General features: G+C 43.2%; 1 protein-coding gene across 4 annotated transcripts; it reads right to left on the bottom strand.

The window, feature by feature from the left end:
• Positions 1-1,063: 1,063 nt before the first annotated feature.
• On the bottom strand, positions 1,064-14,775 carry CLSPN (claspin). 4 transcript variants are annotated; one of them, XM_018922556.3, is made up of 25 exons: positions 14,684-14,775; positions 13,782-13,911; positions 12,769-13,226; positions 12,311-12,478; positions 11,632-11,721; positions 11,351-11,423; positions 10,989-11,097; positions 9,901-10,454; positions 9,261-9,452; positions 8,665-8,858; positions 8,103-8,305; positions 7,856-7,920; positions 7,255-7,460; positions 6,524-6,684; positions 6,211-6,437; positions 5,903-6,017; positions 5,130-5,211; positions 4,739-4,833; positions 4,033-4,197; positions 3,827-3,948; positions 3,465-3,592; positions 3,073-3,178; positions 2,906-2,988; positions 2,561-2,722; positions 1,064-2,368 (listed from the first exon to the last, which is right to left on the bottom strand). In XM_018922556.3, exons 1-25 carry the CDS (start codon positions 14,720-14,722, stop codon positions 2,255-2,257), a joined length of 4,041 nt encoding a protein of 1,346 aa, XP_018778101.1. In that variant the 5' UTR covers positions 14,723-14,775; the 3' UTR covers positions 1,064-2,254. The 4 variants fall into 4 exon arrangements, with proteins under 4 accessions (XP_018778101.1, XP_018778103.1, XP_018778102.1 ...); XM_018922558.3 differs by having other exon boundaries at positions 5,903-6,014; XM_018922557.3 differs by having other exon boundaries at positions 12,311-12,475.
• Positions 14,776-15,358: the final 583 nt, after the last annotated feature.

The following is a 15,358-nucleotide window of genomic DNA, read 5'->3' as shown; positions in this document are numbered from 1 at the left end:
TGCTCCCAGGCAAGGAATTTTTAGGGTGCAATGCAGAGCTTCCAGCAGCAGCTGACAAACCCTGAACTTCTGCAAAGTTGTTGTGGGGGAAATGCAGCCAGAACCCTTCCCCTTCCCTGTATTTCAATTTACAAGCTTTTCAGGCTCAATGGTATTTTCTACCCTTGGCTCTGGAACAAGGGAAATGTATTTTAACGGGAAAATTCTACAGGGAAAGCAAAATAAAAGCCATAATTATGGCTAGTAGCATGTGCTGAGGAGAAGCCAGGAAACCACCAGGACCCAGCCAATCCTCTAAAGGTGCTCTTCAAACTACCACTTTCTAATGCAAAAACGTGGCAATTATAGGTCTCTATAAATTTAATCCCTTGCAATGCCAGAGCATGGAAAACTGCAAGAATTTCCCCTGGAGTCAAGACACAGTTTAAGCTTTAATGATTTTGCTTTGCCCCTTTGCCAGAGCAAGCACATTCTCTTGCTGCACTCTAGTGGCAGAGAAGGAGCAAAATTCTGAAAAAATGCTCAAATTTGGAGCTTGAATGTTTTTACCCAACAAAGCTGGGCTGAATTAGTCCAACTTTCATATCAGTGAAACACTGATAAAGAATTAAGTGGGTGTTCAGAAATCTTTTTGTAACTTGGTCCTTCAAGAAAAGTCTGATAATAAAGAAGGAAATCTCCAATCCCAAATCCAGGTACACCAATCATTAGAATTGCTGCCCTGAACTGAGATAGACATTTCTTATGACAAAGATAAAGAAAGTTTTGTCTAGGAACTAAAAAATCCAAAACTATTGAAGCAGGAAAAAACCATAATTTTCAGGCCAAGAATTTTATGCAGACCCAAGTGGAAGACTTGAGGAGTTGAAAATCCACACTCCAATAAACACAAAGGTTGTTTTGGTTGTATTCAAATATTTTTGCAGCTGTTCCTAGTGAAGGGCTGAGTTGTGGCTACAAAAAAAAGGCAGCAATGAAAAAACAGACATAGACAGAAATAAAAAACATTGGGGGGAAAAACCCCAAGACACAACTGAAATCCTATAAATTAATTCTAACTGCCTCCAAAATTAAAAACATGTTTTATTGTAAAGTTGCACTTCAATTAGTACCATAATTCTTTATAACATACTGTACAATAAAATATTTTACACACAGCACACCAGGCATGTGCTCAAGATGTTACAAAATTTACAGCTCAGACATTTCTCCAACAGTGTCAGCACCTCAGGTATGTGACATCCAGTCCCAGAGAGGTTTAGTTTTAGAGCAGGACCCTGTGGCACCATTATCTGCTCTCCAACACCTTCAGCTTGAGATCAGAAACATCAGGAATGCTGGACACTGGCTCATGTTCCTGTCACACTGTTTAGAATAGTTGTGAGTGACAAGTCTTTATAAATTCCATTGTTCTAGAGCAGCCCTTTCGTTACTGGCTGCTCAGCAATGGATGGTTTCTCTTGGATGAGTGCAGCTTCCATGAAAACAACAGAATGGATGGTTAAAGATAACCTGAAGTTGGGCAAACCAAAGCAACCCCAGCAACTTCCCCCACCAATGCAAATAAACCCCCCCAAACCTTTTCCTCTCCCACACGTTACTCACATTCTTCCCTCTCCACACACACATCCATCTTCAAGTTTAAGGACATCAACAGTAATAAAAACTTGGAAAGAAACCCTTCTCATATTGCCTCAGAAGAGACTGGAACCTTTTCCACAAAGTAAACATTTCAAGGATAAATTAGAGCTTCTAAAAAGGAGAAGCTTAATAAATGCTCAACGTTAAAGAAAATAAGACACTGGAGGGAGCCACAGCTAAAACTTTGTGCTGCAAGTGTAAACAAGTGTCCTGCCATGGCAAACACTGCTTCATTCTCCCCCAGAGCTGTAGAAATTCCTCCTTTATTGTGCTTTCAGCTACCTGAGGTATTTCCTTTTCACACCAATGGCATTTCCAGGTGGAACTGATACCTCTGCAGCACCTGTGAGGACAGCCCACAGCAGTGGAAGTTTCCTTAATGCTTGGGAAAGATCAAGTCAGCATTTCATTCCAAACCAGGAATGGATTTTGTGCTCCCATTTGCCACAGAGGACTGAGAAAAAACAAAGCACAAAACCACTGCCTGGAAATTACTGGAACTTGTGAATGAGGTGGCACCCATTTGTTTCCTTGCCTGGTGATTTCTGGCAGATTGGCAAAACAAATTGCAGCTGGCAAAGAGGAGACAATCTCTGGCTCCAAACAGGAATATTCAGCTCTCCAAGTACTGGAAAATGCTTCTGCTTTGACTGGTTTCCTCTGAGCTTTCTACCCTGGGCCGCTTTGCTGCTGATGTTACCACTGCAGAAGGGCCTCTCTTCTTCACCTAAGGGCAGTCAAATACATTAAAAGATACAACATGTCCATAAAAAGGTTTAAATTCAAAGTTATTAGAGAAAGATTTGGCTAGAGAGCACACAGGGAATATTTAGGACAGCAGTGCTCTTAACTGCTTGGCAGATTTCAGTGCCTGTATATTCAAATAATAACTGGCAACACCTGCTACCCAAATCTTTACCTGAGGTTTTGATTTCTCCTTTGCCTCTTCATTCTTCTCTGGTGAAAGTGTATGAAAGACAAAATTCCTTGAATTTCGAGGGGCATTTGGATTAAGATCTGACATTGCTGCCAGCTTCTGAAGGACAGCTTTAGGTCTGTTCAAGAGTGACCCATTTTTTATCTGAAAGGCAAAGAAAAACTAAACCACTCTCAGGAAACGAGGCAGGTTGCTTAGTAAGTTACTCTTCAGAGAAAATCTACTCTCTACTCACACATTACAACACCACAGATCAGGAGTGCCCAGGATTCAGGGGCAGCTGATTTGGCTGTGTTGGGAAATGCCATTTTGAGGACTGGTACCCACCTGGCTGTCACTGGCAGGTCTGAAGGCTTCAAATGGGTTCCTGGGTAACAAAGCTGAGCCTTGTGCCACCACTGCTGGGCTGGCTGGCAGAGATATGGGGGAAAGATCAGTTTGTGAACTCTTTCCCTCTCTTCTTTTCTTGTCACTTCCATAAAAACCAAACTCACCTTTCTTCTGCAGGGACTTGGCAGTCACTTTTTTTGCCAGCTTCATGAATTCACTGCCTCCACCAATTTCTTCCTCCTCCTCCTCCTGCTCTTTATTTTTTTCCTTCTGTAGCAGAGAGAAGACAATTGAAAAAATTTATATTACAAATGGACATTTCATTCAGTATCTTAAATAATTTTCTTTATGTAAATTAATTTTAATTTACTTTCTACTGTAAGAGGTTATTGCAATTTCTTAGATATTTCATCATCCTTATTCTATTAATGAAACCATGACATTTAGCTGAGAAATCTGACCTAATACTGACGTTTGACTTGAGGAACAAACAATTTCACATCCAGCAATGAGACAAAGACTGAGCAAGCCCTTCTAGCAGCTCAGCTCACCCTACCTGCTCACGGAGCCACTGCTCTCGCTCAAATCGCTCCTTCCTCCACTTCCCTTCTGTCTCATCAAACTCTTCATTCTCCTCCTCATTATCTGAATCTCTCTGGAACAAATCCATCTGTGAAGCAAAATCTAAGCAACAAAACAAGACAGTCAGCTATCAATTTTGAAAATGGAGGCTAGTAAAAAACAACAAAAAACCCCAAAACCAACCAAACAAACAAGGCAATAAAACCCCAGAATCACCTCCCCACCAATTTATTGCTGAAATACTTTCTTGAGGACCACAAAGTGCTACTTCACACACACCCACAAGCCCTGTTTTCAATCTTTCTCCCCCTCTATGAACTCTGGATGATGGGTCACCTATGTTTTTCCATCTGAACCTCCTGGTCCTGCCTGGGCCATCGCTGTGCAGGTCCCCATCCAGCAGGTACCTCTCCTGGTACAGGCGGAGCTGGCGTTTGTCATCGTCCAGCATGGCCTTCCTGCCAGCACAGGAGACAGGGACAGGTTAGCCCAGCTTAGCCAGGGCCTCACACCCCCAAAGATCTACTGAGAGTGGCACTGACATGTGGAATTTCTGTATTTGGTTTCCTAATTCTGCATCGTTTGGGAGCTCCTCGTCGATCATCTCTTCTTCATATTCGTTCAGGTCTTCACCATCATACTCATCCTCACTTCCCACATCGCTCCCTGACAGCTCTGCCTCCTCTTCCATGAAATCTTGCAGTTTTCTAGGAAAAAAAAGTCAAAAGAGTTCAGTTTGGGAGCAAAACGTCCATCACACATATCTTCTGAAAGCAAGAGTCATCTTCTGGCATAAAATGAAGACGTTTCCTAAGGATGTATCCTAATTTCTCATGTAATTTTTGGAAACACCAAACCTTGAGTTCTTGCACATTTACACACATAGCCTGGCATCATGTACCACCCCAAACCATTGTCATCCACCAGATTCCAAAGATGATGGCAAAAACTGTCAACTCTGGGTTTTTCTTGCTAGAACAAATAAGATCTTAAGACATGAGGAATGAAAACAATATTCTTGCATCCTTTTTTTGGTAAAAAAAAAAGTTGCACTGCTTTTATTATGGAAATAATGGAAATCATCTATAAGCCACAAGTGCCACAGTTAAATTCATGTAACATGATAGCTCCAAAGTAAAAAACCAGACCATATAAACATCTGCTAGAGAGGGAATAACTCCAAACTAAACTTCTAGTGCTATTAACATACTATACTCTCTGGTCATTAAGATTTAAAAAAATAATTACAGTTTTTTCTTTGAGCCTGGTCTATGTCTCAGCAGTTCTTCTTCATCATCACTCACTTCTGCTTCTTCAGCAGCACTATCTTCACCTTTTTCATCCTGTCAAAGAGAAAGTTTCCAGAAATAAGGAATTTCTGAGAGTGGATTGCTTTGTAACAATGGATTTGTCTGTTCTTCAGTTAACAAGACACTAAAACATCAGGCATAGTTCAGAGGATTTGCCTTTTTCACTGTACCATTATATTAAAGAGATCTTTAACATAATCCAAAAAAATGTTTCAGTAGCTTGTTAGGGAAGTTGTGGTACTTTGTATTGATGGATATATTAAAAACCTAGAAAGATAAATGGAATTATCCATTTTATCCAGCAGCTGCCTGGCCCCATCAGTTCACACCTCTTCACTTGCACAGGCCTCATCATCTGTTAAAAGCTGAAAACCACCAAGTTCTTCTTGTTCCTCCTCTTCTTCCTCTTCCCTAGGGAAAACATAAATGGGAGAAAGGCATTTTCATTTTACCTCCAAGTAAATCAAAGCAAAATTTCAACACCCACCTCAGCTGCTATCAAGCAATTCCCTGGGAGTGCTCAGAGCCCCAATCTGCCAGCAGCATTTAGCTATAAATGCCTCAAATCCCCATCTGAGCTGATGTTTTAAGACTTCAGGTCTTCACTTGCAGAAACCATGGGACAAGCATTGTTTTTTCCAAGTTTTTTCCTCCTCTCAAATTCCTCTTGAATCCCCTTAACATTCCCACTTATTAAGCCTCACTATCCTTTTGTCAGGCAGCCATACACTTTCCAATTTAGTCAATAAAAAACTCCAAGTATCCAACTTTTACATTTGGTTATGGCAGCTTGGCAAGAGCCCAGACCAGACTCCAAAAAGTCCCATTTTTAATCATCTTTTCTCAGTTTAATGAAAGTTCTTCACTGTTTCTTTCACTATCAGCGTAAGACAAAGGACTTCCCTTCACAGTAGCTCTGGGAAACACTTTAAGCTGCCAATTAGAGGGTAATTGCTGAGCAATTTGCAATATTCTTCACCTCCAAAAAAAAGCACACTTTCACTGACAGCAAATTGATGTTAAAACAAGAAAACACTTCTAAGAGTGAAACAAGACAGTTACCAGAATTAACTTCTGTAAATTTGAGGAGAGCAATGCTGACCTGTCTGTGGGAAAGGAGCCTGAGCAGAGCTCCAGAGCCTCTGCCATTGGATCTTCTATGTCACTGTCTTTTTCTGCCTTGGAAGACACTGAAGAAGCCCATGTTGGAGAACCTGCTACAGAAAGAAATAATATGCAACTTATTTCTGCTCTTAAAGTGGGAGAGAACACCCCAGAAATAAAACTGCATATGCTCCCAACAAAGACAAAACTCCATGTGTGGCATCAGTGCCCAGACTTGAAGTCACCTCAGCTAATAATTTCTAAATCAAGTAACCAACAAAGCTGAAAAGAGAATTCAGGACATACTCTGTGACACGAATTTCCCTGAACAAAGATTGAGCAGTTCCTCCATGTTCTGCTTTTTGGTGCTGCTGGTGTTTGGCACGTGCTCAGCTTGGCTGCTGAACTGCCCAGAGCACAGGTCCAGTAACTCATCCATGTTGGCATCCATGGCATTCTCATCCATGCTAGCCAGTGGCAGCTGATGCTTTGAGGACTGGTATTTGTTCCTGTGTTGTCCAACATTCAAGAAGCTGAAAGAAATGCTGTAGTTAGAAAAATCTTGCTGGTTTGCACATCCTATTTCTGTGAAACACCATCCTTTACACCCATCACTCACCCATCAGCATCAAGCAGCTGGCTTTGAGTGTCATCTTCCAGGGAAAACTGAAACCTTGACTCCCCAGCCCCTGGAAATAAACTCTTGGGCTCAGGAGAGGCATTATAGAGGTCCTGGGAATCTTCTATGGGAAGAGAAGGCTCAGAGGTCTTTCCTGAGCTCTAGTCAAGGGAATACAAAATTATAGAAGTTGTTTAGCATGCTTAATTTTTAATTAAGGGGCACTGGAACAGAGTTCCCAGAGAAGCTGTGGCTGCCCCATCCCTGGAAGTATACCTGGCCAGGCTGGATGGGGCTTGGAGCAGCCTGGGACAGGGGAAGGTGTCCCTGCCCATGGCAGGGGATGGGATGAGCTTTGAGGTTCCTTCCAACCCAAACCATGCAGGAGTCAAATCATGTCCATGCTGCTCCACCACACCACAGGAGTTCACTGACATCAGATGTTATGTAGCCCATGTAAGCATTCTTAAAACCATATTTATGATGCACACATTTTAGATATAAAAGCCAGATTATGGCATCATTTCTTTAATGCTTTAGAATATAAGTTTTATAATGTTATTTTTGTCCATTCCGATGTGGACACAAACCCAAGGGGCAGTTTGCTCTTTTGAAATCTTACAGGTACCAAAGCATTTGTCTGGGTTGATTCTTTTGACCATCAGGATAAAATACATTTATTTACATCCCACTGTGTTAGTATAAGACACAACCGGGACTGATAATCTCACCTTGGAAGCAGAGCTGATAAAACTTGTTTTGAAGAAACCTGGGGAGGGTGACCTGAACCCCCCTGCTGCAGGAAAGAAGCTCCCTCCCCTCGAGGCCTGCTTGTTACAGGGCTGGTAGGATGGGATCATGGAGCCAATGAACTCAAAGCTGCTGTTGTGGCTGTTCTCCTTTGGCAGTGCTGGTAGAGAAAATGAATCATCATCCTCTGGAAAGAAAAAAAAATACAGTGTTTAACTTTTTGTGTGTGTGTGAATCCCGCAAAACCTCAATATAATATTTTGCAACACTGACACCTTGCTAAAAATTCATTTTGTGGTCATGTTGGATTTCCTTCTTCTCACAGGAAGCATATTTCATGTTTTTATTTATCTTATTGACTTCTGACATTTCATATTTCTCCCAGTATTATTTTGAACAGTATTTTTCCCTCTAGTTTTTTGAAGCCCACCAATCTAAACTTTTAAAATCATACTGTATAACTATATACTGGTGATGAAATAACAGAAATACTGAATAGCAATCTTAAATAGAAACTTACACATATGCTAAAGAAAAAAAAAAAAAACCAAACAATTATCTAGGGCAATAATTCTACTTTACCTAACTTGGTAGGTCCTTTGTCTACAGTTTCTTCCATTTCCAGTTTTTCATCAGGAAGAGAATATCTGCAATTCATAACAGGTATTTGCTGATAGATTTAGGATTTAAATTTATTTAATTGCAAATTGCAAAAAAACCCAAGAGAACACAAATATACTTATAAAAGGCACATTATATTAAAAAATCTACACATGCTGATCAAATTTAAAATTTCTCAGTCACCACCTTTAAGGCTTGGATTATTTACCCCATTTTTGAGGAGCTGTCCTTGAAAAGCATCAATGTAGACTCTGTTGAAGGATGTTTTAGAACAGAATCACCATGTTCAGATTTCTCCAGCTTTTCCCCATCAGTTGATTCATTGTCAGTTTCTTTATCACCATCTTCAGTGTGTTTCTCTTCTGTATCTTCATTATCTTCCTCTGCTTCATCAAGGAGAAATTCTGAATTCTAAAAAACATCCCCAAACACAGCACAGATAATGATTATTGTCATGGCAAACCCTATCCCAGGTGAGGCATGTGAGCTGTTTGGCCCTGCCAGCAATGAGCCAAGGATTTATAAAAAGGGAAAGGGGCATCAAAACCTTTTAAACACTTCTCTTTGGTTTTATAGTGTTTAGACAAATAAAAACTCATGAATTCAAGGTTAGACAATCTATATGAATATGCCAAGTATAGAATTTTTTAGCTTCTAGGAAGAATTCTTAGCAATTCCCCAATCAGTAGTGTACAAAAGTCCCATCCCACTGGGGAGAGGAAGCAGAACAGAGATGCTGATGAGGTTATGGAAAAATGCTGCATACAGACCTCATGATCACCTTCTTCTTCTTCTTCCTCCTCAGACTCATCTGTCATCTCTTCCTCCTCCTCCTCCTCCTCCTCTTCCTCCAGCATCTCCTCATTGTCCAGCCTGAACAGCGCGTGCCGCTTCTGCCTCTCCTCGGTCCTGCGGAGCTTCATGGCCTCCTGGAGCTTGGCCTTCAGGGCCTGCAGCTTTTCACCTGCACAGCAAAAGATTCAGGGAAGGGTTTGGGTTGCAAGAGATGTTCAAGATCACCCAGTTCCACCACTGCCATGGGCAGGGCCACCCTCTACCAGACCAGGTTGCTCCAAGCCCTGCCCAGTCTGGGCTTGGACACTTCCAGGGATGGGGCAGCCCCAGCTTCTCATGGAATCAGGAAAAATCTAAGGAATGAATCACAAAGATCTGACTGAGGCTGTCCTACACAGGCCACTGCTATTTCAGTGGTCTACCAAAAATTTTTTCAGGGCTATCCATTAGGGGGAACACACCCAGGAATCTTACAGGAGAAGATCCCTTCACCTTTTGTAGGGCAGCACTGAGAAACACAGAAAAAAGTGTTTTCCAATTCAATCCCTGTCTCTTCTTCTCCTCCACCAACCTGGCTTTTTGTGGATTGTTTCCTCCAGGCTCTCTGCAGCCAAAACCGCTGGCACCACATCTGCTCTCAGCTCCTCTGTCCCATCAGATGTTGCTTCCTTACGGATAATGTTCATATTTATGGCCCGTTCCCCTTTGGATTTTGATGTCTGGAGAGTGTGCTTCAAGAAACGTGCTTTCAGGGCTTCTAGTTCTTGAAATACATATTAATTAAATCAATGTGATAGCATGTAAAAGCACTGATTGTTAGAAGAGTAGGTCTTGAGCAATTCTTGCCCCCAAAGTTAAGTTTAAATCTAAGTTTAAAAAAGGATAGTATAAAAGCTAATATTAAATACTGAATGCTAAAATATTTGCAAAACCATTCTATTCAACTAATAATAAACCACCACAGAATATTTATGCTGCAGCTTGTTATTAGCTAATATTAAATTATTTTACCATTGACTACCATTTGTCCACAAGACCTCAATTCACTTCCAGCCCAGCCTCCCATCCACCAGGCAATTCTCAATTTCTCTTAACACATCTCAAAGAATCCACACTAGTAAGTGAATGTGTCTGACTTCTATCACCTGCATATTTCTGAGTTTTCCAGCCAAGCTCAGATCAACACTGCTTAGGACTACAACTTGTGATACCTTTATTTGAATCAGCTTCATCGAGGTTTATGAAGGATTCATTGTCAGAGCAGATTCTGGGCTGGATGGACAGGTCTATTCCCAGTTCACGAAGTTTATCCAGCTTGGATTTCCTCACTTTTTCAGGCTGTGCCACCAGCCCAGGCCTCACTTGTTGAGTGTTTGTTTCACCTTGAACATCTGGTGCTGTTTCTCCTCTTTCCATGAGGGCATCTCCAGATGCTGGAGGAATTTCACTCTCTTTTTGCTCATCACAGTCAGTGCTCAGGCAGATGGAGAGCTGCTGTTCCTTTGTGTTATCATCAGTTACAGTCTCTGTAACTACATGAGAATCCTCCCTGTCCTGCCTGGGCTGCTCAGCACAGTCCTCTGGCAAGTTCTTCCCTTCAGCAGCAAGAGGCTCAGTCACAGAAGCATCAACATCTCTGGCCAGGTTCATTTCTGGCTCAGCAGCTGCTGACTGATCACCTTCCACTGGCCCATCTTTGCAATCCTTGCTCAAGCTCCCAATGGCTGCAGATTCTTCATTTAGGGACAGCTGGTATTTAGAGGACCTAAAAGTGGCAGAAAGAAACATACCACCCATGGTTAGTGTGAAAGGGAGATAAGGCTGAGGACAAACTGAAAGAAACAAACCATTTCCTAATTATTGTCCTTAATGTGTAGGAAGAGATGAAGGAAAAATCTGGAAAACTTTGTGAGAACTTAGAGAAGTGTAAAAGCTTTGTGCTGGTTACAGTATCAGAATATGAAATTCCTGAGGGATTTTGTGACTACTGTATCTTCAGTATTTTACTACACATTACTCAGAGAAGAAACAGTCCAAGTAAAATATTGGGGTTCAGCCTAAATCCCATTAAAGTAACTCTGCATCAGCAAGTTCCTTCATCTGAGTTACTCCTGGCCCTGATCACTTCAACATTGTGACTCAGGAGAACAGCATTGCCTGATGTTAGCAATGACATTCTCCTAATTTCCTACTTGCATGGATTTAAAGGAGCCTAAGAAAGTCTGGTTATCCTCCAAAGAAAAGCTAGAGATGCTTAAAGTTTATGAAAAAATTGGATGAGGAAGGTTTAAGTCCTTACTTCAGCAGGGCCATGGCATTTCCTTGACATGCTGGTCGAGGTCTGCTCTTGAAGAAGTCATGAACACTTTTGGCCTCAGGCACGTGATATGGGAGAGACACAGATGATTCTGCCAGAGAAAAACAGCGAGAGAATATTTAAAACATCATCTGAGCCCTTTATTTGGTAACAAGTATCTTTATTTTCATTGGTTACAAAAATACTTTTAACAGCTCCTTCAATAATGGTCTTGCACCCTTCAACCCTCAGTAAGCCCCATTAGGTCAAAGAAGGCTCTGACCTTCTGGGTAAACTCTTCCAATTTCTCCTCTGAATTTCTGAACAGTTCATGCCCATTTACATATAAAGAATTGAAGTTTTACCTCTCAGAAGCCGTTGGGTCTCACTGTGTAGCTGTTTAATGGCTTCTTTACTCAACCGTGCTGCTTTCCGCTCCTTAGGGGGAGAAAAAAAAGGCTGCTGAAGTCAGGACACAAAATATGGGGCTCTTTCTCTACTTCTTAAATAGCTTATTTTTCCCTTTCAAACAGCAAGGAGTCAGAATAAAGCATCCAGTTAAAAAAGAAACAAAACCACACTGTGCACACAAAACCATTTTAGTTACGACAAACAATCCAGAGCTTTAAAAAGATGAAGACTTCACCTTCCTTTTTGGCTCCTTTAATACAGCCTCCTCATTCTCCTCATCAAATACATGTTTGTAGCCTTCACTGTCAGGAAAACGTTCTTTGTTCTATGGGGCATGAGAAGAAATTCAATGATTTCTATCAATACACTGGCACTATCAAGGGCAAACACATCACAAATGACTGTACTGAGTACCACTGGTCAGCAAAGCCAGCAAGTGGCTCCTAAACCAGCCCAGACCCCACACAAGGGCAGATTCCAAAGCTCCTAATCCAGAATTATCTTTTTAACCTGCCAGGACAACATCCCTCCATCTTTAAAAAGAAATCTAGAAGGCCCTCCTCTCTCCTGCCACAGCACAACTCCACTGAGGTCAAAGAGAGTTTTAGAGTCTGTTCAGGTACAAAGTCCTGCTAAATCCAGTAACCACGGAATGATTTGGGTTGCAAAAGACCCTAAAATTAATCCCATTCCAACCCCTTCAAATATCCCAGGCTGCTCCAAGCCCTGTCCAGCCTGGCCTTGGACACTTCCAGGGATCCAGGGGCAGCCACAGCTGCCCTGGGCACCCTGTGCTAGGGCCTGCCCACCCCCACAGGGAAGAATTCCTTCCCAATATCCCATCTAAACCTATTTTCTATCAGTTTCAAAGAGAGTACATTTACAATAATTTTTGTATCACAGCCAACTGTTACCTTGTATTGTTTTATTTTGTTTTTCACAGCTGCTCGTATGGATTCTAAGGACTCTTCATCCTCTAGGGGTTGATCATCCTCCTCTTCCAAGCCATTATCAAAGAGGTCCTTGTCATCCAGAAGACATCCACTGTCATTGAAGGGAAACCTCTCACCACCATCCACCTGCTTCCAGAAGAATAAATTATTTGTGTGATTCCTTTCAGGAGGTCCCTTTGGTTCTTTGAAATTAATTTAAAATGGCATTCAATAATCAAGTGTTAGGTTTTGTAGTTTCTTAAGCTGCAAATTTAATGGAATTTAATTGAAATGAACCTGCAGATTTTGTATGTTGTGGATCCCAAACCTGCTGCAGGAATGTGGACACAACACTGAAGCTTTGCAACAGAATAACCACAAGCAACAATAAATTTAACTTAGTTGAGAAATTATCTGAGGTTTTGTGCCAAGACACCCACCTCTGCCACAGGCTTCTTCTCCTTCCTCAGCTGTTTAATTGACTCCATTATTTTCTCTTTCTCCTTTCTCCTTCTGGATTTTGCTCCAGCTTCTTTTGCTGGCTCCTCTTCAATGCTGCGTTTATGTTTATGCTTTCTGTACTTTTTCCCAGATTTTAGGGGTCTCTCCTCTCCCTGCTCACCCTCAGGCAAGGCAGAGCTCCTGCCTGTCTCAAGGTTTTCAATCTGCACTGGGTCCCCAGTGTCACTGTCATCACTGTCCAGCATGGCTGGGAGGATCCGATGGGATTTCTTCTTTTCAGCAGTAATGTTCTGCTTTTCCCCCTCATTTCCCTTGTCTCCACCCAAAGCATCTTCCTGCACAGGTGAGTCTCCACCCTCCTCCTCTTCACTCTCACTGTCCTCAAGCACCTTCTGGTTTTTTGCTTTTTTACGCACAAAAATTTCTTCTTCTGAATCTGGCAAAACCCATGAAAATAAAAAAGTGCAACAAATTAATTAACAAACAACCAAATTTACAGCCATTAAATCTGACACATGTCACCATCCACAGCAAATGAGCTTCTTGTGGAAGCATGAAAAATCTTTCATGCTTCAAACTCGGCTCTCCAAAATCCACCTCTCCCCAGAGAACAGCATTTAACTAACCCAAATTGATGTTAAAGGCTTTTAACCTTTGAAAAAAAAGGCAGAGCTGAAAAACTTTCACTGAGAGTGTCTTGCCTTGAATTAATAATAAAAACCACACTATATAGATTAAACAAAACAGGAGAAAAAGCGAATAATTAATTAGTAATAAGTAAAAAAAGAATAAGTAATTAAACACATCCCATCCAGTCTTTTTCTTTCTGTAGCTTATAAAACACTCTTCAGAAATTTAAAGATCCCTGCCCACATTCTGAGCAACAAAAGAATTTGGATTCCTACAGGTAAAGCAGTGAATCTCCTAGAAGGTATTTATGAAACAAAAAATGTAGTGTTGGAAAAAACCAATTCATGGGAATGTTACAGACCTCTGTCCTCGAAGGATGCTGTGCTCTTGCCAAGTGGCCCTGGGGATGCTGTCTCACAGCTGCCCTGGCCACTGTCAGAGTCGCTGTCCAGGGGCTTCTGCAAGTCTGGGTTCAAATCCTCCAGTGGAAGCTACAAAGCAAAATGTGATTTTTTTTAATGGGGTAAATATTTCTTAATGGGGTAACATATTGTTTATGTAGTCCTGACTGCTGGCATCCAAATTGATTCCAAAACCTTGGCTAAGTCCTCACACACAATGAAATCCACATGCAGTCGCCTTATAATCTAACTATCAATGTTGCTATTCACAGATTTAGCAATATTTCTAATTATTATAGATATTTACCATACTTATCAGTACAAATGGCTATCCACCTGTAGGGCAGTATATGTGCGAGTTTGAACAGCAAAAGCACAGCATCGACATTGGCTGATGTGATCGTATTTAGACCAGACGACTTTTACTCGTTATTTTATTATTTATGAATTTTATTCAGAGCCGGAACCGCGACTCCAGCAGCCCTCCCGGCATGCACCGCGCCAACGGAGACAGGCTGAGCGCAGCCTTCCCAGCGTGCCTCGCGGCCGGCAGGGCGGGCACGGGGGATGCTGGGAGCTGTAGTTTGCCAGGAAGGGCGAGCCCAGTGAAGGCGCGGGACCGCCCGCGATCAAGGGCGGCGAGCGGCGGTGGCCGGTGGCTACTGGCTCGGCCACCGGCACTGCTATCTAAATGGGCGCCGTACCGGAACGGTTACTGGAACCGCCACCTCCCTCGCTGTACCTCCCGGGCCTTCCACCTCGCCACAGCCCGAGGAGCCGCAAGGTCTCGGGCAGTCGCGAGCCGCTTCGGCCGTCAGCAGCCAGCCGGCCATGCTGAATAGAGGGGAGCGGCAGGACTCACCTCACCGGAACCCTCCGTTGTTACCGGTGCCGCCGCCATAGCCCGCCCGCGCTCCGGCCGCCCGGGGACCGCTTCGAGCCTTCGCGCGCTGCTCTGGCCCCGCCCCAGCCCAGGATCACCCAATGGCTGCTCAGATGAGCGCCTCGAGCCCCGCCCCTGACCGCCTTGCTGGGCGGGGTTCCTTGACGCCACGCCTCTTCTGCAGGGGCCAATCGCTGCTCCCGCTCTCGGGCCGCCCGCGCGCACTCTTGCGCCGCCTGGTGACGGGTACGCTCCGCGCGCTCGGGCTGAGGCGGGACCGTGAGGGGACGCGAGGGGACACGAGGGGATATGAGGGACTGTGAGGGACCGAGGGGGAGCGAGTGGGACGTGAGGACTGTCAGGGGCCGAAAGGGACCGTGGGGGACCGAGCCGGGACGAGAAGGGATGCGAGGGGACGTGGGAGACTGAGAAGAGTCATGAGTAAATGAGATGTGGGACCGAGAAGTGTCATGAGGGATCGAGAGAGGCCATGAAGGCCCCGGGGATTTACATCTCTGTCAGTTATCGACGTTGTAGGGACAGGCCTCTGCTGCCAAAGCATTTCATGTCTTTTTATGGGTTTAACAGAGCCTATGTTTGGTTTTGATCTTAGGGGTATGCTACATGTCATGTCTCCCAGTGAGCGTGTGGGTG

The sequence above is a fragment of the Serinus canaria genome, chromosome 23 (genome assembly GCF_022539315.1).
Source record: "Serinus canaria isolate serCan28SL12 chromosome 23, serCan2020, whole genome shotgun sequence".
Taxonomy (NCBI): Eukaryota; Metazoa; Chordata; class Aves; order Passeriformes; family Fringillidae; genus Serinus; species Serinus canaria.
Note: the sequence above shows the minus strand (reverse complement) of the source record. Positions and strands in the feature narration are given on the sequence as shown.

Bases quoted from the DNA above. Each gene is read 5' to 3' on its own strand.
- CLSPN (XM_018922556.3), bottom strand. From the start codon at position 14,722: ATGGCGGCGGCACCGGTAACAACGGAGGGTTCCGGTGAG. The intron at 12,479-12,768 runs GTGGGTGTCTTG...TTCTTCTGGAAG, and splicing joins AGAAGAAGCCTGTGGCAGAG to CAGGTGGATGGTGGTGAGAG. The intron at 7,921-8,102 runs GTAAATAATCCA...TATGAATTGCAG, and splicing joins GACAGCTCCTCAAAAATGGG to ATATTCTCTTCCTGATGAAA.